The following is a 24,456-nucleotide window of genomic DNA, read 5'->3' on the forward strand; positions in this document are numbered from 1 at the left end:
TTCTGAGAAATGTCTTGTTTTTTGTGTTAGAATGTAAGTGAATAGGGACCAATGTTGTTTGGTTACCAACATTCTTCCAAAAAAATTCTTTTGCGTTTTGCTGAAGAAAGAATGTCATACGACATGACATGAGGGTGAATAAACTCTGCTTAAAGGGACACTTCACCCAAAAATTCATTTATTTTTTCATACCCTGTAACCCGGGTCTTCTTTCAGGGAGGCTGTGTTAATGGTAGATCCAGACTGCCACAGCGTTTCCTTCATACTGCAGCCGTACAGAAACACATTCTTCTTCCTGGAGTGGCCGTGGTAATCGCAAAACACCTGTGGGATGTGATAACACAGCGTTTTAAAAAAACTGAGACAAACAGCATGCTTGTGTGCATTTCTGCATCTGCGCGTGTAACAGCTAAAGATGCTGAAGTCAAATGTCAGACAAAACAAAGCCTGACGCCAGGCAGTCTTTTTTCGCTTTCCTGACACAATATGAACACACCGTTAACTTTAGTCGGAGCCAGACATAATTAATCTTGTGACAAAGAACACACACACGCACGCACACAATGAGGGCATAGTGACTATAATACAAATTTTGTCTCTTGACAGTGCGGGCGCTAATTGGCGACGGCGCATAGCTCCATGCATGTCAGGTTTTTTGTAAAAACTCAATGAGAGACGACCGTGCGCGTTCATTAGCGGAGCGTGTCACACTTTCCCGTTCTAGGTTTTTGTTAAGAGACAATGATGCTTTGACCAGGTACGCCGTGTAATTATTACTGTGATTAATTTTGAATTACGACATAATTGATATGTAAATGTGGCTAATTGTGTCGGTGCTAACATTCAGCGTTCTATATAACAGGTAAGTAGCACTCAATTACAAGCCAGCCAATGGTCATTTCTATATCATTCCGTAAGCGTTTTTAATTAAATTTTAATTCGTTTCATTGATTGATTGATTTTTAGACAGCGGTGTCATCAGCTACAGACGCGGCTTTGGACTTCGAAGCACAGTTTAGGTTGTGCCCAAACTTATTTCTTATAAATTTTGCCTTCTGTCTCAACTCTACCTCATTGTTTAGCTTTTCCTTCTTTGACAGGGTCATGGTTCCATTAATCCATTTTCTGAAAACCATCTTTTGAAAAAAGGACAAGAGGTTGTAGAGGGACAGAGAAAAGATGTTCTTTAGTGCTTTCATAAGGTCAGAAGAAGCTCAAAGGCACTAGACGTGACTCTATGAATAGATGCCTCTCAAATAAAATAAAAAGGCTCTTAATTTTTTAGGACACATGTGAGTTGAGGTCATCTAATAGCATAACATGCCTGTCAAAGAAAACAAATTTGTTTTAATTTTGACAAAGTAAACTATAAATTTTATAAATGTTGTCTGTTAACATGTTTAGATGGTATCATCGGAAGCACGTTCTAAAAATAATTCAGTGTCTTATATCACAAAAATAAATAGCTATATTCAATTAAAATAGATAAATAAAATATTTTAAAAATAATTTAAGTGATTATTTGAGTGGGTCATATTTAAAAAGATTATTAAAAATCCAACACTTAATGTTTCTAGACTTTACTTGTAGGCTATTATTTGATTATTTAGGTATATTTAATGAAAAAAAAGTAATTAATTAACCAATTATATTTTGATTGTACAATTATTTTAGGTGAATTCTAATAAGAAATATTTGATTTCTCAGATACATTTTTAAATATATTCACTCAATTTAAACGTTCAATTTTAAAGCTTTGAAATTATTCCTCCAGCCTGTGTTTGGTTATGACTTTTAATATTTAATTTACATTCCTATTGATTTATGCTAATATTGTATTGTATTTAAACAACTCATTATATAAACTAGTTGATTCTTGGCGGAGGTATATACCGGAAGTTAATTTTGGACCGCACAACATCTGTTTATGTTGGTGCAGCTGAAACCATAAAACATATTACCATTAATCTGACAGGCTTGCTCAACCAAACTAAATTTCCCATATTTCTCTGTGACGAGAGAAGATAAAATCGCATCAATTTAACAGCTAATGCACATTTTTTGCCTTTCGTTCTGTTGTATGAAGGCTCAAACACCTCCTGTGATGGTCACAAGAGGAAAAGAAAAATCGGAAATTTTCCAACACATCCATATATTGCCAACTACTCTAATTCGCTCAAACACCCATTATATCACCATTACTTCCAAACTTGTAATCCCAGCAGGATGAATTAGACAACACGATTTCCAGCCTAAATTATACCCTGGATATGAGGATATGGGTCCTAAAGTCATTTCAAATAAAAGTAAACTGTTAGCATAACCAATGGAGTAGAACCTGCTTTGGGCAACTGCACACATTTCTGCCTGCCATCGCAAAGATGTTAAAGTATTAAAAATAAATAAACTAATCTGTCTATCAGTGAGGCAGAACGGTAATATAGCTTCTCTTTTATCTGTTCCGCTTTAAAACTCCTCTCCATCAGTCTCTGATTTACAGTTTATATGGCAAACTCATTGTCTCTCTATTGTATTCTATATTGGCTCGCTTTTTGTATTCATCCACAAAATACTGAAGAAAATTGTTTTATGATCAGCAGTGAAGAACTTTGTTTCACCCAGGTGTGACCGTTCTAATGCACAGACCTGCACCCACCTGCACATTATTGGATGTGGTCACCGTTGACCTGCATTTAGAACCGGAAACCTCTAAGATCATGCAGCAATTTGCAGAGAGCCCTTGAGAAACTTGGATCCAGCAGGTCACCTATAGTGCAGTGAGGTTTAATGGAAACTTACCAGTGGAGTTCTGCCTATGCTGTTGAGGTAATACAGGAACCCTTTGGTGTGGTAAATCGTCGGGCTCAGAATAGGGTCTGGTTTTAGCCACTGCCTGTTGAGATCCTCGGCACTCAGAGAGCAACGGTTACTGAAAAAAGATAATACAAGATCAGTTAAATAATAAAAAAGAATAAACGACTACGGAAAAAATATTAAAAGACAATTTCAGAGACCCTTTAATTAAAATAAAAATGTTCATGTGTCTTGTCATGCTGTCAGTCTTTCACATTGCTGTTGGATGATTTTATGTCGCTCCTGCGGTTTGATGTTGGAGTTACTGAACTTGAATGAGCACAATACATCTAGAAATGCAAATCGTTTCTTAAAAGAAAGAAAGAAAGGAATGAAGGAAAGAATGAAGGAAGGAAGGAAGGAAGCAAGAAAGCAAGAATGGAAGGAAAGGAAAGGAAAGGAAAGGAAGGAAGGAAGGAAGGAAGGAAGGATGGAAGGAAGAAAGTAAGAAAGTAAGAAAGGAAAGGAAAGGAAGGAAGAAAGAGAGTAAAGAAAGAAGGGAGGAAAAAAGAAAGAAACAAAGGAGGGAAGGAAGGAAGGAAGGAAGAAAGAAAGAAAGGAAAGAAAGAAGGGAAGAAAAAAGAAAGAAACAAAGGAGAGAAGGAAGGAAGGAAGGAAGGAAGGAAGGAAGAAAGGAAGGAATGTAGAAAGAAAGAAAGAAAGAAAGGAAGAAAGGAAGAAAGGAAGAAAGGAAGAAAGGAAGAAAGGAAGAAAGGAAGGAAGGAAGGAAGCAAGAAAGGAAGGAAGAAAGAAAGGAAAGAAGGGTGGAAAAAAGAAAGAAACAAAGGAGGGAAGGAAGGAAGGAAGGAAGAAAGAAAGGAAATAAGGGAGGAAAAAAGAAAGAAAGGAAGGAGGGAAGGAAGGAATGTAGAAAGAAAGAAAGAAAGAAAGAAAGCAAGGAAGGAAGGAAGAAGGAAAGGAAAGAAGGGTAGAAAAAAGAAAGAAATGAAGGAGGGAAGGAAGGAAAGAAGGAAGGAAGAAAGAAAGAAAGCAAGAAAGGAAAGAAAGGAAGTAAGAAAGAAAGGAAGTAAGTAAGAAAGAAAGGTAGAAAGAAAGAAAGAATGTAGGAAAGAAAGAAAGAATGGATGAAAGGAAAGAAAGGAAGGTAGAAAGTCAGAAAGAAAGAAAGAAAGAAAGAATGAAAGAATGAAAGAAAGAAAGAAAGAAAGAAAGAAAGAAAGAAGGAAAGAAAGAAGGAAGGAAGGAAAAAAAGGAAGAAAGAAAGAAAGAAAGAAAGAGAGAAAGGAAGGAAGGAAGGAAGGAAGGAAGGAAGGAAGGAAAAGAAAGGAATGTAGAAAGAAAAAAAAGAAAGAAAGGAAGGAAAATAAAGGAAGGTAGAAAGAAAGAAAGTAAAATAAAAGTAAGTGCATATCAATCGCTGTGTGCTGGTATACGCCTCTGTATGTAGTATGTATCTCAGTTAAACCAGTAGAATCACATCATTGTCGTGATGTCAGCACGTGTTTTTCCAGGTCACTGAAGGTCACCAGAGGTCAGATCTATCTAAAGTCACACACTCAGTCTGTTGATTAGAGGGCATGACACTAGCAGAGCTTTATCTCCTGACACAATACTACTGTCATCTGAAGGCTGTCTGCCAACTACAGACTCTCCCACATTCACTTCCTAAAAGCCAATTATAAGACACAATGTTCAAACATTAGCAAATTGATAGGCGCCTTTTGAAGCGGCTGCGCTCTGCTGTTGCCCTCTGATCACAGGTGCCTCCATGTTTCCCTCTGTGTTTTGTTTTATTTCTTCATCTGGAATTGACTAAAATCACACAGTACTTTAGTAAAACACTGTCTCAACCTGAAAATAAATAGCATACAACAAACTATTAGTGAAAAGAAACCCCAGATGTGCTTTTCATCCGACACCGCGCCTGCCTTCAGAGAAAACGCTCTTAGAAAGAATAAAGCGCATGAAGAGCGATAGATCGAATCTGCTGAGTTGAATCTGCTATCAAGAGAAACAACTAGACTTTTCGGAGAATGTCGCCCGACTAAACTAAGATGCCTTCAGGTGCATTAAAAATGAACAGAAGTGCAAAAATCTAAACCAGAAGAGCCCCATGACTATAAATACAACCCGCTCTAAAAGTCTCAAGAAACTGCAGCTCTTCTCAGCTGAAGTGTCAGAAAGCAGCCGCAATCTTTAGAGACTTTCACGGCATGTCGCCGTAAACATAAAGACCATATTCAGTAGGTTTTTCTGGATGGTTTGCAATGTACCCGGGGGCAGCAAAGCGGAACAGCAAGAAAATTGCTCTTCAATGCAACTGTCTATAGTTCAAAGTGAATATATAAGCCAAAAACAGAATGTACAGTATGTAGAGAAAGGATGGGTTGATTCAAGCAATAGATTCACTTGAATCACTCTGTATGAATCATGTCTACGTGGGCAATTTCTGATTTGTGTGATAATGTATTTATTGTCTGATATTTAGATATTTTGAACCAAAATGAACCCAACTTAAGCTCGGCTGAAAATGCTTCTTTTACATTTTGTGGCCCCATTTTTGTTCTTGACAGATGTAAAGTCTCTACAGTCCGATGGCAACGGAGAGGTGGAACAGTGTTTTCTCCCCTTTTAGGGTTTTCCAAAAACTGACAGCACCTCTGACACGCCCCGCTTTTAAAATGTCTAGTTCTTGATTTTACACGCAGTGCACTGCATAGCAAGATAGATTCAACAATAGCCCAAAGAAACTCTTAACAGAGGCCAACGTTATATTAGATTACGTCATGTGAAAAAGAATATCACACAGGTTTAAAATGACCACAGGGTGAGTACATGATGACTTCATTTATATTTTGTAGGTTAACCATTAGTTTGACATTTTTTTTGCCGCAAAATGTCAACAACCAATCAAACGTCTCCTCATCCGCTGACAGAAGATAACACGTCATCACATCCCAACATGGGACCGCTAACTGCATTAGAAATGACTTTACACCACAGCAGGCGAGAGCTAGTTAAGGCTTTAATTAAGAATACTGTTATTCCAGCGTATAGGAATTATAATACAATCATCATTTATACAGTTTATGAACCAAAAACGTATAATGAAGCCATTAATGTAAGTCACTCCCCTTTATAATCACCCGCTGATAAATAGAAACTGTTTGATGCTCACTGAGACAAGAAATGATAGAACAGTGGGAGGCTTCGTAGTCTTAAACGTTTGTTTACGTTAACTATTTCTATCACATGAACTGTTGGCCTACAGTCAGTGTCAAAACTAATATTTCTGTACAGGTGCACAAAACAATTTAATTAGTTTATAAATATGCAACAAGACCTTTGCGCAAACACAACAAACACAATTTTGAGACTGTTATTTATTCACATTCACGTTTTCCTTTGTCAGGACTCTGTCCTTCCTGTCCCGAGTTTTCTAGCTCCCTGGACAGAGTTGTGACAATACCACGTCTTTTAAGTTTTGATGTGTTATGTATGGAGACACGTGGCTTTCTTGTCACTTTGTAAACATCCCTTAGTGATTAATCTCCGTCACCTGCCCGTCACACTTCTGTAATTATCCCTCTTTAGTTTTTCCCTATTTAAATCCCTTTTGTTTTTCTGTTCCTCGTCGGGTGGTTGACATTCGTTACATGTCATTTAGTGCTATCGAAGTGTCACTTTGTCTAAGCCTTGTTCCTGCCTAGTTAGTTTTTTGAAGAATTGTACGTTTTTGACCCCTCAGTTTATTCCCCCTCGTGGGAAGTGTTTCTTTTAGTTAGTCAATATTATTTCCTGTATTTCTCCCCATCGTGGGTTTTGTTTTAGGTTTGTATTTTAAATAAATGTTTTTTGTCAACCGTGCTTGGGTCCTGTCATTCCGTTTCGTGACATTAATTAGTTAAAATAAACTAAAAAGTAACCTTTGGTTTTGTTTTGGTTTGACTGAGATGGTAAAACAGAGGCCAAGTTATGCACTGCACCTTAAAACAGGCATATAACCATGTAAAACGTTTCAAAAACATTTTCGAATGATGTATTTTACTCTTAATTGAAAAATGTATGAAATGAAAGCCAAGGCAGAATTTCTTCTGCTGGTGTAATGCTCTGTGCACCAGCCAGATCGCTTAATCCAGAGATGAGTTACAGATCACACCCGGTTCAGCGACAACACGGATAAATAAGAAAATGAGAGGCTTATCATAGCCTCATCTCTCAGCCTCTGACTCTTCCAATCTCATTCCTCCCATCACAATCTATTTTACGGCTCTACGGTGTAACTGCTAAGCATGATATGGCGTGATGAATATGGATCTCGTATAATTTTCTTATGATTGATTCGGCCACCATTAGGAAAGGGCACAAAAACGATCCGCTCTGCCACCTGATGCGTCAGAAATCGCAGAGATCAATACGCAATCCGGGAGTCACTTAATTTTATTATTATTCTTGGTGGGCAGCTGTGTTTCTGCTTCGATTAGCTCCGTTTCTAATTTTAATATACTTCAGTGTGTCTTTCTGAAAAATGGCCCGCACCATACGTTCAGAGTGTCGGAATGCTCAAATAAATCGCTGGATGACTGCCACAGTCAAAGCGGTCGCGTGTTTCCCAAAGGAGATACTACAGTGAGCGAGAAATATGAGTCAGTAGATAGAAGTCAAAGATTCGCTCAAATACACCAAATTAGAGGAAAACCAATGACACTAACCCCTTCAACACACACACAGTGTCTGAACATCTACATCGAGACATTTCAATTTACTCCCATGGTTACAGTCGGATCAGACTCAACAGCTTCTAGTTGCTCGACTAATGATGCTATAACCACGTTTTCGACTCAAATCACAATCAGTCATGTTAGTCTGAGCTATAAAAGATAGAAGAAGAGAAATCCCACCATCTCATTTAAAAAAAAAATACGGTTTTGGCCACAATTGTAAGACACATTTCAAGAATTGCAGCTGATTATTTCCTTGAAATAAAAAATACCATAGCACACTTCAGTGTTTACTATAGTAAATTGTAGTAAAATGTAGTATGTTTTAGTATGTTATAGCAATTACTACAGTACATAATGTTAATGTATAACAAAGTATTCTGTAGTCACAACTTTAATTGATAAACTGTTGTAAATACTGCAATATACCTAAAATTGTATAGTACAGAGTTCATATCTTTGCTCCTCAGGTTAAAATCCAAACAACCATAAATTTGTGTGTGAAAATACTTTACGGATATAAAGATATTTACCTTATCTCAATTTCAAAGTTACAGCATATTCAATATTTTTCATTTATTATATCGCACATAAAAAAAGTCATAAATTTTTTTTTTGCGATCAATTGTACTAAAAAAGACAAATCTATGATATGGGTGCAAAAAAAGCATTGATCTTAAATAAATATAAATATTTGAGGTCGAAAAACACTTTCATTTGTTAACATTAAAAGCACGTCACACAGACCCGACCAGCCCAATATTTATAATTTTAAGGTTTAAAAACACTTTAGTAAATACTAGTGGTGGGCCACTCTTAATCTATTCTCAAAGTTGGGTTGGGAGCTGGGTCTATACTACGCAAGCTATGATGACTTTCACCTTGATATTTTAGCGCGGATGTATACCAGCTTAACTGCACTGTACGGGGCGAGAACGAGATTTTTCAACTCGCGTGATTCGCGTCATTCGCGGGAGCAGAAGCAGCCTCATCATCTCATAACCAGGGCTTCTTCGCGCGATTCGCGCAGACTCATCATCTCATAACCAGGGCTTCATTCGCGCGATTCGCGCAGACTCATCATCTCATAACCAGGGCTTCATTCGCGCGATTCGCGCAGACTCATCATCTCATAACCAGGGCTTCATTCGCGTCCTTAGCGCCGTCTCATCATCACATAACCAGGGCTTCATTCGCGCGATTCGCGCAGCAAGTAGGTCTATTGGCTCTTTGCATTAACATATAAATCACTCGCGCTTGACACGCCATTCGCGTTTGGTCTGAACACAACATAACGTTACTGTGAAATTACCGCATCAAACGTGACGTGCTAACATGGATGCAGCTATGAAGCCGCCGGGTTTGCTTCAGGGAATATTAATTTTTAAGAAGCTTCCCAATAGAAACATCGACAAGACTAAGGTTGTTTGCACCTTGTGCAATGCGGAATTGGTTTAAAAAAAAAACACTTTCTCTCAACAGGTAGTGGTCTAGCTTTAGTTGAAACCAGTAACTTTGTATTGAGATCTAATGTATTATGGCTCCTGTATGACATATCGCTTGTTGCTCCCTCACTCTTTGTAAATCGCTTTGGATAAAAGCGTCTGCTAAATGACTAAATGTAAATGTACTGTAGGAGCTCTTCCAGTCTCAAGTACCACCTAAACACAAATCATCCCTTAGCTAATGCGGAAGTAAACACAAGTTCATTTTATTGAACATAATTTATTTTCATCACCAATTATCATAGTAGAACAGCTTTCTCAAGCAGTTTGTGATGCATTTTGGAAACAGGAGATGAGCCCCTGGTCTAATGCGCCACCTGGCTTGAGAAACCCGTTCTCAAAGACTTACTTTTAGTCATTATTTGGGTAGCACACATATTCTGAATGCCTTTGGCAGAATTCAAATGAGCCATTTTAATCTAGATTAATCTAGATTAATTTTGGAATTAATCTAGATTAATCTAGATTAAAATTAATCTAGATTAAAAAAATTAATCTATGCCCACCACTAGTAAATACTCAAGTGAACTACAGTATTTTGAGATGAGATTTCAGATTTCTAAAACTATGCAAAACTGTGACCCAGTCTGTGAAACCCTGCTAAAATCGTTTATTTTTGATTAACTGTTTGCTACATAAAATCATGCTTCATAATTTGAAGAACATATTGTGAAAATAAATGCCTTGACATCTGTAACATTGACTAAGTAAGAACATATGTTCAACCATAATCAAAATGAATGGTTAAATGGTTGAAATCAAACTTTGATGGTAATTATCTCAAGATTAGATGTTGGGACTTTCACAGACTGGGTCACAATTTTGCATCCTAGTCCTGCTGTGTGTCTGCTCCTACAGTACCCATCTGATGAAGAACCTAAAAAACAACAGCAAGCAAACCAAAACCGAAACCAGACTTCTTTCAACCCCATTTTAAAGGAGTTCACAAAGACAAGATATTTATGGCCAAAAATGCGGAGCTAGTGGGAAAAGCCCATAACTCTGTAAAGCATATAAGTGCACACTACAGTAATCGTGCCAACCATATATAGCCATGTCGCCTTATCTGTGAAGTAAGACTGGCGTGCAAGTGTGAACAGCATTTGTGAATAAAGCGGGACGTGATTATAATAATGCATTTTAAACCGAAGCGGTGAGGATTATCATTCTCTTAACACTGTTCCTGTTTGACTCTGAAACTACAGGAGGACTGATCAATCATTAAAAGATGGTTATCACCACCTCGGGGAAAAGTCTGGCATTTAGCGTGTCTAGGAATGCGACATTTGCCTTTTATTTACAAGAACTAATGTTCCTTACAGTGATTTATAGCTGGCTGATAGCGGAGGCACAACCCTGTAAACAACTCTGGGCTTTCTGACAATACCTGTTTATAATCCTAAAGACTTGTCAAACTGCCCATGCAGACTACAAGCCAAGTTACACCATATACTTACATTCACTGTACTTATTTTGTGCATTGTGCATAGGAAGTGTGCACTGTACACTGCATACTATTATTTCAAGTGGTAGAGTATGTAAGGGGTGTTTAATATTCAATGAGAAACATTGCAAACAGTACTATGCAGCACGACCTTATCACAGGTTTAATTCAATGACTGTTGTCCAGCTTTTGCTCATGGGCAGTCCATTCTGGGCACAGTTTTGTTTTGATACAATCACTTAGGACATAAATGTCATGTGACAAATCGATCCAGACCCCACAGCTAAATGGCATCATTAACACGGTGACATCCTCGATTGGCTTATTGCACTACATGAACACATGCAGACCCAACCCTGTGACCTGCGTTGAAACCCATCAGGATAGATTAAATCATTCAAATATGAGGCGTATAGTACTTTTGAGGTGTTATTTGGACTTAATATTTGCCCAAAAATATCTTTATAGTGTAGTAGGGAATTTAAGTTTTATTCCAATATTTAAAAAATGCACTGAAATCCATAAAGCTTACAGGAAATTAAGCATACTTTGACTGAAGTTTTATCATTTTTTGATATTTGTTGATCCTCTCGTGAATTTTTGTATAGCTATTCGCCTTAGCGATCTTTAAACATTTTGCACATGTGTTGTGTGTCATTTTTTGACAGGCATTCTTGTCCGTACCCACCGATGCCCTTTAACCGGCTGAAATAGCGAGAAGCTCGCCTGGAAACGCCCGCTGCAGGTGCAGAGTTCTGCTCCAAGTTGAGAATTTTTCAACTCTGGACATTCGGTCGAACGCCGGCACTGAGCGTGGGAAAAATTCAGTGCTGGCGCTAAACAAAAAAAAAAAGGCACTTGCTTGTGTTTTCAAAAAACTAGGGGTTTCCAAAAAACACGCCGTGGAAACAACCCCTTAAATTTTTCTCAAAGTTAAGCTTTAGTTCATTTGACAGACCTACGCAACAAGCATACTAGATTTTTTTTTTGCCTTTATTTATAGTAAAGTGACAATGAGGGGACAAGAAACGTAGTGGTTGAGAGGGGGGTGGGATCGGGAAAGGACCACGAGCTGAGACTTGAACTCGGGTCACCCGGAGCGCAACAGTGACATATGCCGGAGCACTAACCACAAGATTATTGGCTCCGAAAACATGCATACGAGATTTTTAAAGCAAATTTGATAAAATACTTGAACGAAGAATGAAGATGTCAATTGTTAAAACTAGGACATCACTGTCCGTAACCTCAGTATGAAAAAAACAGGAATGCAAGTATGCTTCCAATAATGTGAATCATATGCACGCTTTCCATCCCATGAGGCTTAGGGAGCTGAGGAGCGTCCAAATTTTTATTTTAATTCAATAAAGTAAAAATACTATTAAACTATGAACTGTTTACACACAAAAATTGGTTACAAATTCCAACTTAAAATTTAAGGCAACTTTGAACTAAAGATTTTAGGTTAAATCAAATTGGCTTTATATGTGACTATAACTTTCATTATATCAATAACAATAAAACTAAGTTGAAATTGATAAATCTTGATTATTTTAGTCAGTTTAATAAAAACTTAAGTTCAAGTGAATAAAAAAAAAAGTCAGCTTTTTCAAGTCAACTAAAGTTTAAGTTGTTTTATTACAGTGTAGGTTCCAATAAACATATTATTTCTTGGCTAAACTGTACTTGTTTAACAACACCCGACATACATTAACATGTTTGTTATTAGTTTTTGTAAATGAACAGTCATTTCTAAACCTAGTCATTTTTCTGATTTACTGTTTCTACACAAAATCATCCAACATAATGTAAAGAACATTCTGTGAAAATGTACCCTTGATATCTCTGACATTAGATAATATTACAGGTTGAAATCATAGTGGAATGTATTGTTGAATCAAACGTTGATGCTCATTATCTCATAATTAAAGTATGAGACTGTAGCCTGAATTGTACAGTCTGGGTCACATACAGGTCACATGACAAGTAGACTTCTTTTAATTCAGTATAATACAGACTACCCTGAACTGTAGTCAAAGATGGCCGAAAAAGGTTTTTGAAACAAAAAAAAATGGCACACACAAATAAACAGAGAACTCTTCTATCAAAAGAAACGTGTCATGTGAGTATATGTATCTGTATGGGCTTGTTTTGCTGGCAGTGCTGTCTGTCCCTCTGGGAGTGGGACGTCACATCCCCCCTGCGCACAGTCTGCTTAATGACGAGACAGCAAATCTATTTTTTATCTAATAAATGATCACCGCTGTGATGCTCTGCGTCATTTTTAAGAATAGGGAACAATTTGTCACCCCGGTGAGAAGTGAGGAGTGTAGCTGATTGACTCTAATTCTGCCAGAGAAAATCACTGGCAAAGAAAATAGGGCATCATCTTTTATAAGCAACACAACAGGGACGAGCGAAAATAAGGGGAAAACATACAGCATTAGCTAAACCTTGAGTTCTCATCTCGACAGATTATGAAACGTACTAAAAAAATATATAACGCAGCTCGAGGTCACAGCGGATTTGTGTGCTTTAATGAACAGAGGATGGGAAATCTGCAAACAAATTTTCTTTAAAAAGACCTCATTGTGTTTTTCCAAACATATTCCGGGGGCCCCGCTCTTTTAAATTGATGAATGCTCTATAGACTCGCCTTATTTCCTGTTGGCCAATTCGTTACACAACCATTTTATATTTTATTCTATACAAAACGAATAAAAGCGATCTGTTTTTTTCACCTTGAACTATCTGTGAGTCACAAACTACCTCACCCGCACAAATCAGATTCCTCCAAACGAATTCAAGGCTTTTTATCTTCGCTTTCCACTAACCCGGAGAAGCGTAAATGAGATGCTTTTTTGTCTTGTTAGGGGCGACCGTCGCTTTGCTTCCGAGCTAAATATAATTTTTGATACAACATCTGATTCTTTAGTCCCTCATTCCCATTCAGAACTCCAGCGGAACTACCGTTCCGGTGCAGAGCCGGAAGCATGACTGACGCGTCCCGCAGGACGAGGGGGAGCAGATGTACGACGCCAGCGATAAAGCTTCTGCCACTGGTGATTCGTTTGTTTTAAGTATTGTTATATGCCAAAACACAGTTTATACTTTTTGATTCCTTGCTGTTCAACAGGCTCTTGCATAATTTTTGATTTCCTAACACGGTGATGGTTAAAGCTCAGGCCTGGGTTTCATTTTGAGGGGCTAAATCAAAAAACTAGTGTGTCGTTGCTGTGCTTTCGAATTGTTGGATGTCCAAATTCGCTTTTTTCAGGAAATGAAAAAAACACAGTACTTTTTAAATGATTAAATACTGTGTTGTTTAAGTTAAAAAACAATTTTTAATACTTTTGATTGGTTAGATAGTTGCAAACCCCAGTGACAAACATGAACGGTGACTAATAATAATGATTTATGGCAAAAAATAAAATCTTGAAATATGGTTTAGGAAAACGACAGTAGCAACATATTGATTACAATTTAGAAGACTTAATTTGTAAAAACAGATTTTTTATTGTTAAAAACATGATTTGTATAACGTTTTTCAGGTTTTTTGTGTAAGTTGTTTTTTGTTGCTATTTCTTAATCAAAACAACCTAACCCAAATTAATATTGATTAATATTGATTATAATGCGCAATAATAAAACATGATTTTAGAAAATAACTCTTCTTTAACTTCAAAATAGTTATCAATATGTCGCTGCTGTCGTTTTCTTAAACCATATTTCATATAAACCATATTTATATTTCAACTATGCAACATTGAATTGCGCCACATCAAACAGTTTATTTGATTAAGTAAAAAAATAGCGCCCACCTCCATATTAAACAAGTGTTTGCTTTTACTCTCTTTCCTTAAACTTGTATTTGAAGTGTTACTCATTGGCCAAAAAAGAGAAACCACAAAAGTAACAAAAGTCAAAAAAGTGACTGATCGTATTATTAACATTCAAATCTGTCCTAAATTATTTTCAAAATGCTAAAATACACTCAAAAAGCCTCTCCCCTAGGGCATGGCGGAAAATGTTTAGTGAATACAGTTATTCATAAACAACCAAATATTGACTATCAGACTTGAGAATAGAAAACATCTTGGCAGTCTTATGCCACGGTCAGACTATACTTCGTTCGGACGGTGCTGCACAAATGGGTGGAAGTGATTCCTCCATCATTTACTTTTCAGTACCAAGAGGTCACACCAGGAGCGGACTGGCCATCTGGCGTTTCGGGCGTTTTCACGATGGGCCCCTATCGCTTAGGGCCAGAACGGACGCTTTTGCCCCTCAGACAGACGTATTATAAAAGCGAATGCACGCAACACAAATGCAAAAGACACGTATGCATACGCCCCTTCCCCCGTTGATAGATTTAACCATGCAGCCCCCCGGTCAACAAACCCGACCATGCCCAGCCATCCCCCGTCGACAAAAATGATGGAGGGCCGATGTGGGACAAAAATGGGATTTTTCTTCCCAGTACTGGGTCACACAGTGACGTTTTGATCTTGAATTGGTGACGTGATTGGTCGCCAAACCGAACTTTGCTATGCACAGAAATCCGAAATATCTTCAGACTGGCTTGCGTTTCCAGCCTGTCCCATTTCTAAATACATAGACCTTGGTTGAACAAACAACCTTTGAGAAAGTTCAAACAACACATCATTGTGAACATTTATACAGCCTATAAAAGCCATCCCAATAAATGTAATCCACATTCTACCACAAATGCATGTAGATATGCATGAATACTACTGTACTTGCATATCATTCAGCTGTCAAACCTGACCTTCAATTTTCCCACACACTCGTCTGGAACCATTTATAGTTAGCTGTACATCACAGTTGTGAAGCGCGATGTAATCAGCATCGATGAAAGACCAACGCAGACGATGACACAAACACCCCACTTTGACACTTCAGACGCCCACTTCTCTTTAACGTCAATCAGGACTGAACACGGTTCATGTTTCCTGTTTTCCTGCCTACACATGTTAAGAATCCACACTACCAAACATTCACCGTAATATCAATAAACATAAAAGGGACACGTCACCTCTTTTAGAAATGTGAGATGTTACGCTCTCTGGTGAAAATACACTGCAACAGAGATCCGTCATTGCTGGCAGATTCTGTATGCAGTTGGCAGTCCGTGTATGCACCTAATGCCTTTTCCTGATTGTTATCTTCTGGTTGTGTACAGATATAACCAAATGCTTTTTAACCACATGCATGAGGCATGACTACAGCTCTGGTGGTCTCTCTCTCTATCTCACCCTCTATGTCTTATTCTATTCACGATCGTTCTTTCTCTCGCTTCAAAAACTGGGAATGAAAGCAGGCGTGATAAAAAAGCTCTTTTGTTGTGCGTGACAAGGTAGCGCAGCATTAGCACCTGCACGGATCGCATGAGGGAGATTGGAAGCAGCCTCGTGTTGAATATTCATGTGTTGCTTATTCATGCCTGCAGGGCACAAGAATTTTCCCAAGGGGAAGGAGTCATAGACTCTCGTTTCATATCTGCCTTTTGTTCGGCGTGGCAGTTGAAAATGAAGCGAATACAAAAATTCATTGAAGCCCCGGCGACTCGATTGCTTGTGAATTCAAATATCCGTGATGAACTGAGGGAAAAACGAGAGCTGTTTTACATTCTCCCAGTAATGAGAACTGAAATCTTCATTATATGTGCTCTGTATTATTATTTCATATATTGTGAACGAGGTGATGAGGAGGATAAAATGTTCAATTACCTTCCTAATGGATAGAAGGAAAATACCACCACGCCAAGCACAAAATGCTACGAGTTAAAATAATGAAGTGGAATCATGGTATTTTGAAAACATGGTTCTGTGACAGCGGACTTTAAGTTTGAGTAGACATCGTAATTAATTTGACATGAAAAATAACGTCTGTGTTTTTGCTTGTGAATACGAGAAGCTTCAGGGTTTTTTAGGCTTAAATGCAGAATACAGTCCCCCTCATATAATGCGATATAATGTCTCCAATCACAACCATGACTGAACAAATTTACGGTCCATTTCATTTATATATTACTTTACACAAATTGCACTCATAAAGAGCAGTTATTACTGTATTATTATTAGTATTGTTGGCATAAAAAAATAAAAAAACGCAAAGCATTCTGGTGACCAAAATTAGAGGAAAAAACAGATTTTTGGTTACCAGAATGCTTTGCATCTGGCAGTTATTTTTTTTCTGTAAAAATAAAGACTTGTTAATTATTTAATTTTTATTTATCTACAGTAAGTTACTGGCAACTAGCTGCATAACTACATCCGGGATTTTTTTACAGTAGCAAAGCTACAAAAATGTATATGTATAACAATAAAAAATGTCTAGGCACACAGTTTTAAAATTTGATGATACTAACATATTTTCCATATCTGTGGGAACCCTGTACCGCACTCCTCCTGTGGATCTGCTGTTCAATCCTTACCCTTCTATCTTTTGATGTTTCCGTCTTTCCCAGCCTCTCCTCAAACCCAATGATGCATGTCTTTCCAAAATAATTCTAAGTTATGCTCGAGTGGATTGCACTTCGATCCCACACATCATCACTTCTGTTCATGTCAAATATGTTGTCTGCCCTGATACTGTATTTTATGGTCTATTCGATCTGAAATCAACAGTCAGCAGAACTGGGGATGTATTATTATGATGTCTTATTGTCTCTCAATGCATTCCGTCCTCCTGCTGGGTTTGTGATCTTAATGCATTTAAAGAGAGTTTTAATTGCTTTGTATCTGTTTTTGTTAAATTACCACTATGTTTACTTACAGTACAGTATGTATTTATTCATTCATAATGCAATAACTGCAGCTGTTCAGTTTTCTGGGTGTACAAGCACTTCTGTGGAAGTTCAGAGTTGTATAATGACCAGCTTATCTCCTGCTCACTGCAAAATGAATTTCTTTTCTAACAAAATATAATGTAAAACTAGTAAACATGACCACCCACACATGCTCAAATGTTTAAGAATGCAAATGTTTACTTCATCATACAGTAATCGGAAACAAAAATCGCTCTTTATGGGCAACGGTGTCAACACTGAATAAGTTCAGTTTTATTTTATGTAAAATATGCAGATTTGGGTTATTATTAAAATGACAATTCAAGTGTCAAATGACTTCAAATGCATACCATTACTATTTGTAATAAGAAATACTAGCGTATTTTTTACTGTCTTTAGAAAGTCATTGAACTGTGCCAACAGGACAAAACATACATAGAGTTTACACATTAGAGAAATATAAAAAATGATTTTGGCTATCACCAATATTGTGGTGGTGGTCTTATAAGTTTATTAAGCATACTGAAAATACAGCCACGGGAAAAATAAAGATACCATTCCAAATTTTCATTTTATCAGCATTTCTAGATGTATTGTGGATGTATTCAAGTTCAGTGTCTGTCTCTCCTCAGGTTTGTTTTGTTGAAATTCAACCGTCATCCAGCAATGTAATAGACTGACAGCATGACAAGACCCGTGAAGACTTTTAGGTTATCACATTAAAATATTTTTTGAATTTTCTTAATACATGAAGAAATATTGCTGTTGTTTGCTTAAAAGTGAAAAAAAAGCATATTTTCTGTTTTTTTACCTGTTTCTCCAATTTTCTTCTCTGCAAATAAATGCATATAGTAACAATATTTGAAAATTTGAAATTTAGGACAAATATTAGAAAAAAAATATTATTTTATCTAAACACTATAAATAGTAAATTCAGTTCAGTGAAAATAATTGTCAAATTTTCTCTTATTTTTTCCCACGGCTGTACACACACATAGGCCTACACCATACATTCATACAGTTTAGACTGGAAACATATTCTATGTAAGAAAGCTAATAAAATTGCTGCTGTTGAACTTCCTCGGCAAGATTTTCTTCAAACTCTTGCTCTGCCTTGACAGCAGTTAACCTGAGAAATGAAGACATTTTATGCTAATGTCAGTAATATTGTCCCTTGCGGCAACTCAATTTAACACATCCTTACATGTATGCTGCTTTATGACCGCCACGACATGTGAATCCGAGCTTTCGTAACTAGACATTTTCACGTTCATGTAACGGTACATTTATAGGCCTTGAAGTACAAAGGCATCAAGGTTACAAGAGTTTGTGAGAATAAAAGTGCTCATTTTTATCTCAAGCTGCTATTCCCCGACAAGTCTTTGGTAGAAACACAAAAGCCTTGTCTGATAGAATAAGTAGGGGCAATCTGTCTAAAGCTACATTTGGGTTAGTGCATTGAGCTTCAATTTGCCTCGGCAATAAAGCCTTACAGTTCCATTAGGACTATTACGTGTAACTGACGTGAAGCTGCCTCTTCTCATTTAGTAATGTTCGGCTGGGTTAACTGGGGTTCCTGCTTATACTTGAGGCCCATCTGAAGAGTATAATTGGCTAATATGAAGATCAGACATTGAAATGAATAGAATATGTAAACTTAAAATCTAGTTATCTCATATCTAGACACCTTTGTTATACTCCTCAGTTTTGTAAGTCGCTTTGAATAAAAGCATCTGCAAACTAATTAAACGTGAAAGTAATTAAGAATAAAAACTTTACGCCATTTTTTGTATACTATAGAGAAGTGGTTCTCAACCTTTCTATGGTTATGCCCCTCTGTGAACACATTTACAGTACTGGCAAACCCCCTGACTTCGCAGGACCTACAATGTGTCTGCGAGGCCAATCACGCGTAAAGCTTTAGACATACAGCTTTTTACATAATATAAAATAATATAATACATATCTGCCTCTGCAGTCAAACAGCAGGCCTGATGTTAAAAAACATACTCAAATATCCTTTGAATAATAATCCTTAGTTTCCAGGCCACTCACATATTGATTTCGTTACATTATGTAATATGTAATTTTATGCATGATCTAATGACAGTAATGCAATATGACATACATAACTATGTCTTCAGAAGTGTATAAACCCCTTACATAATGAGGCAAGATTTTTTATTATCTTAGAATGAGCTATTTCTATCTACATACAGCATGGGGTCCCCTTGCATCAAATTCTTTATGTTGTTTCTAGAGTAGCCCTAAACGGACAAACTGCTCAACAGAACGCGCTAAATAAATATGATATCTCCTTTGGCAAAGAAGCAAAAACGCGACAACATTTTCGTTCTGTGTCAGTCACTGTAGTGCTTTGAAAGTGAAAGGTGAAGTGAGCCGTCGGTTGCAATTCACAATACACTGGACCTTTAAAACTGGAAACTATTATAACCGTCGTTGTTTAAACATGTTAAGATGAAATCGACTTTGTGCTTACACGTTGTTGCTACCTGCTAAAAAAAACATAGAACCACGTCCAGAAGACAATTAAAATGTTATGGCTTTAATGGTTATAATGGGAATTGCATTGGTTTTATCGGAAACCATAATGGTGTCTACTGGTATATGATGGATTCTATTGATGGGATGTTATCTGGGAGATGGAAAAAACAGAACACCAATGAATCCTTTTGTAATAAGACTCAAAATACACAACAAAATGGAATTTTGCAATGGGAAAAACTAATGGTTCATAATGTTATTTTAATGGAAACCATTAGACTTTCTATGATGGTTCTATTCCTTTTTTCAGCAGGGTCCTCACACTCATCTGCATATTTGCTAAATAGCATCTAAACAACTAGCACGACTCTCCAACACAACCCATCCCAACCCAAGGATTAAACTATTTCGACTAGAATGAAATGCAACCTAAGCCACGTCTATCATTTAGCAAAATGACAGTTTTATCTTGCGTTCGCACTCCTACGCTCGGCTTGTGGCTGGCAATCACCGGATCAGAGTTTATTCCCAGAAAGTTCTGGAAGAGTCGAGTGGGATAAAATAAGTTGCAAGCAACACAACACTCTTGCTTACTCATAGCAGTCAGCGTTATCTCGCCTGGGCAGCACACAGTAATACTGGCTTATGTCTAGCCGTGTAAAAATCTAAAACATACGTGACAATGCTATTGTGCAGTTCAGGTAGTTTTGCCAAGTGAGGACAGAGAATTTTCGGGTGACGACTGCAGTTTTATTCACATATATATTAATTTGTCTCCGGGCAAGAGTTGGCAAGAGAATAGAGCTTTTTTCCTGACAGCATTAAATGGGCTGGACTCAAATAAAAAACATAAGGCAGGAGTCTGCAGTGTTATCTGAGGTAAAAGTGAACATTTGGTACTCACCAAAACACAACACTTCGATGATTTCGCTATGATGTCATTCCTAAAGCAATTATGACTAAATTTAAGACTTAGCTAACAATTTAGAGCGTTTTGTTCTCAATTACGTCCGCTCGTACAGAACATCAAGCAAGCATCTTAACCAATTTCACATGTAATGACTCTACCAAATAGCTTAAAGCAACAGTGCTCTGCCGAAAAAAGAAAATAGGCATAAATTACTCACCCTCAGGTCATTTTGAACCTGCTTTTCACTTGAAGAATATTCACAGTGCTCCTGAAAAATGAAAGTTGGACAGGGCCGTGGAAATGCATCATGAAGCAAAATTCATACAGCTTTGTTACAACATGAGGGTAAATAGCTGATTTTTTTGTTCATTTTTTATACAAATATTGCATTAGCATAATTAAATAACACTTGTAGTCCACTTTATATCCAACACATAGATTAACTTTCTGATAGTAATAAGCATTGAATTTTTAGCTTTCAAAATAAGAGCAAGAAAAAATTTCATATTGCCATTTAAGTTTATAATTTTAGACCCATCTTTGACAAGTTTTGTGGAGTAAAGTAACAATACCTATTCAAACAAGCTCTCAAATTTAGTCCTGAGAAAATGCACAGCACGGTTGAGTAAATGCATAATTACTAAAATTGTCAAGTTTTGATCAAAAATGTAAAATCTTCAGAGAAAGTCTCTATTAAGTCTATTTGTGGTTAAAAGAACATTTCTTCCAAAAATAAAGTCTCATTTAATCACCACTATGTTGTTCCTCTCATTATTTGTTCAGCAGAATGCTGAAAAATATTCTGGGCACACTTTTGAATTGAATTGAATTGAATGGAGCATTTCAGGTCAAAAATAGCAAAAAGGGGCATTAAAGGTCCAGTGTGTGAAATGAAGCAGCATCTAGTGGTGAGGTTACGCCAACCAACAGCTCACTCCACCCCTCCCTTTTAAATAGTACGGTGGCTGACCTTTAAAGATGACCTTTAAAGTACCAAAAAGTGGTCCATGTGCACCACACCCCAAGTGTCCTAAAGTCATGATAGGTGAGAAACAAGCAACCAAATTATTTTTGTTAATGACTATCTTCATTTGTTCGAACTATATTTTTGGTGTACTGTCCCTTTAAATCCCAGCACCAGAAAGGCTGACAAATTTTAGACTCAGCATTTACAGTCCAAATACGTGAAGCATGCAGGGCTGTATTCACAGGATTTACTCTATTTATTTAGTATTATCTGCGCTGAACATTTGCTGAGAAATAACATTTGCTTTCCATACGTCAGCACGCCGACAAGAGTCCAGAAGGAGACCAGATGCTACGCGATTCATTTAAATTGAGCGGCTAAAGTCTTTATTAATCCAGGTAGACGTAGACTGCTTTGTGGAATTTAGTCATATGCAACCGCGTTGTGTTTTCCATCTGTCTGGACACTAAATAGATTTGCTTCATAAAGGACACGAGTCCTGCTGTGAAGCGTCTTCAGCAAATAGAAAACAAAGGTCAATTGCTTATGAAAAAGTCTTCCAGTTGTTCAATCTGCACAATTTCCTGCAACTCAATAACAATCGTGCGGCTTGCGACAGGGCAAGGCCAAATCGAAGACGACTAATACAAACTATTAACCAATACTTCAATGGGGTGCCACTTCTTGTAGATTAATCGACGTGCAAAATCTTCTCTACCCTTGGAGCATGAAGGTTCCTTGACCCCTCACGAGTCACCTCATGAGCGATAAGCAGAATCCAAGAAAACAAAAGGCACGCTCGAACAATTACAGATGAGAAATGAAGCCAGAAGAAGATGGTGGTTTGATGTGTATGTGTTCTACGATGTACAATCAATGTTTTGAAGGTGGAGCAATGGGGAGATTCATGAAAAACATGAGTGTTTAATGGAGGATGGCGTAATGTTGACAAGGACCTTGAGATTAGACCCTAGACCCTGTTTATTGTTCCCAGCCGTTGTGACTTATCAACTGCCCCGGGATGCAATGTGTAACGCGAGCCTCCATGTGTATGTTTTCTCCTGCACCCTGGTGTAAATGGAATAGATGGAACTGCTAGCCCAATCCTAATCTCGGCGCCAACAGCAGGTCCCTCAGGCTCCGACAGCCCAATAGCTTCGAGAACTAAGTACTTGTGGAACTTCGTCCACACAGGCACAAATTTTCCTTTAAGAGTGGGCAGAAGCTTATGAAAGTAGCGCAAACCCAAAAAAGCGGAAAGGTATCTTGCATACCATCCAATCACAAAGGATCACGGCGAGCGTGAACAGTTACGAGTCTTCGGTCAATTTCATCATCTTTCCATTTTTTCTCCCCCCCAGTAATAAATGGACCATGCTGTGCTCTCTCAAAAAGATAATCTCAGAATAGTATTCTCTCACCATCTCTTTCTGTCAGCTTTGATTTGCTGGATGCCTCGCTGCGTGCATTGAGAATTCTGTCTTGAAGCAAGTGCTGAACGCTTTACGTAAGTGCAAAAACAAATCTTTTCCTCATGTTGTTACATCCCTCGAAACTTCCAATCCAATGTGGAACAAATGCATCCTGATTGCGTACTCGAAGGTGACTGATAAGTCACAACGGGGCTCGGACGCAACCTTCACGCATATCGGATGAAGTTGGCCAATAAAAAAAAAAAAAAAAAAAATAAACTGAATGTGTAATAGTACCCAAAAAACGGCTTTAGAATTTAGGGCACGTGGAGAGAGATGCGAACACCCGTTAGATTAACTGACATTTTTGACCTAGCTTCCCGCATCAATAAGTAACACATCTGCTTCAACGAAAGCCATTACAAACCCATTGGCATTTTCGTAGCATAGATAATCAATACCTCGAATTTATAGTCTCTTCGAAAAAATAATCAACATACATCACCGTGTTGATAACAGGGGGATGTTGTTTTCAAATGCAAGCGTGACCGGCGGAACACAAATGGATAGATTATAAACCAGAAGGTCAGACGCTCAATATGGATCAAGCATCGCCCCCAGGAGACGTTGGACTTGAAGGTGTTGGTTACGTTTAATTTTCTGTGTGCAGTATAGATAGTGACACCTCGGTCTGAATCAATCAGCTGATGTCAGTGGTTGTGCTCATTTACTCGATGACAATCGGACCACTGCATCATCTCACCCATGGTTTTAGCCACCGAAAGCTACAGCTCAGTATAAGAGCGCTTAGATAGATGTCCCCGAGCTACAATCATTCATTCTGGATGCGGGGGCGCCAGTAGCTTCACTAGCCTCCGCCCTAGCACTCCCTCTTTCTCATTTAAAACCCCCTTATCCTGTGTTTGTCTTTAAGGGTGACATACAGGAGCTTATGAGAACGTGAGAGCTCACTTTGAGAGATTGTCATGCGATGAGGCCTCCCCGTGTGAAAAATGCTTCCATTCAGAGGGCCTGAGGGTCTGTCTGATGAGCGTTCACACATCACAGTGGTCAATATCAAAAGTTATGGATTGTTGGCTCAGATCTTGGCTTCTTGGCCTCTTAAAAAAACAATGTGGGATGAAACGAAAAATAAATACTGAAATTCAAGCATTTTGATCGTTTCAAACACTTGGTTTTCACAGCTTTGAACTCGCTTTTATACCAATTATGTGATATTAGCCATCCTGAGTTCCGTTAAGTGATATTTCACCCAAAAATGACTCTCTTTCTTCTGTAGCGTATAAAAATGTTCTGTAGAAAAAGAGTCAGACGGGTTTGGAATAACATGAAGGTGAGAAAATGAT

General features: G+C 37.7%; 1 protein-coding gene across 2 annotated transcripts in view; it reads right to left on the bottom strand.

Moving 5' to 3' along the window:
* Positions 1-24,456, bottom strand: part of LOC130414458 (cytosolic carboxypeptidase 4) — a 143,147-nt gene that overhangs the window by 30,836 nt on the left and 87,855 nt on the right. For both annotated transcript variants that reach the window (XM_056740380.1, XM_056740381.1), the window contains 2 exons: positions 2,800-2,929; positions 193-324 (listed from right to left, as the gene is read on the bottom strand). In XM_056740380.1, coding sequence (XP_056596358.1) covers positions 193-324; positions 2,800-2,929 — 262 coding nt within the window. The remainder of the gene's footprint in view (positions 1-192; positions 325-2,799; positions 2,930-24,456) is intronic.

Source organism: Triplophysa dalaica, chromosome 24, assembly GCF_015846415.1.
Source record: "Triplophysa dalaica isolate WHDGS20190420 chromosome 24, ASM1584641v1, whole genome shotgun sequence".
Taxonomy (NCBI): domain Eukaryota; kingdom Metazoa; phylum Chordata; class Actinopteri; order Cypriniformes; family Nemacheilidae; genus Triplophysa; species Triplophysa dalaica.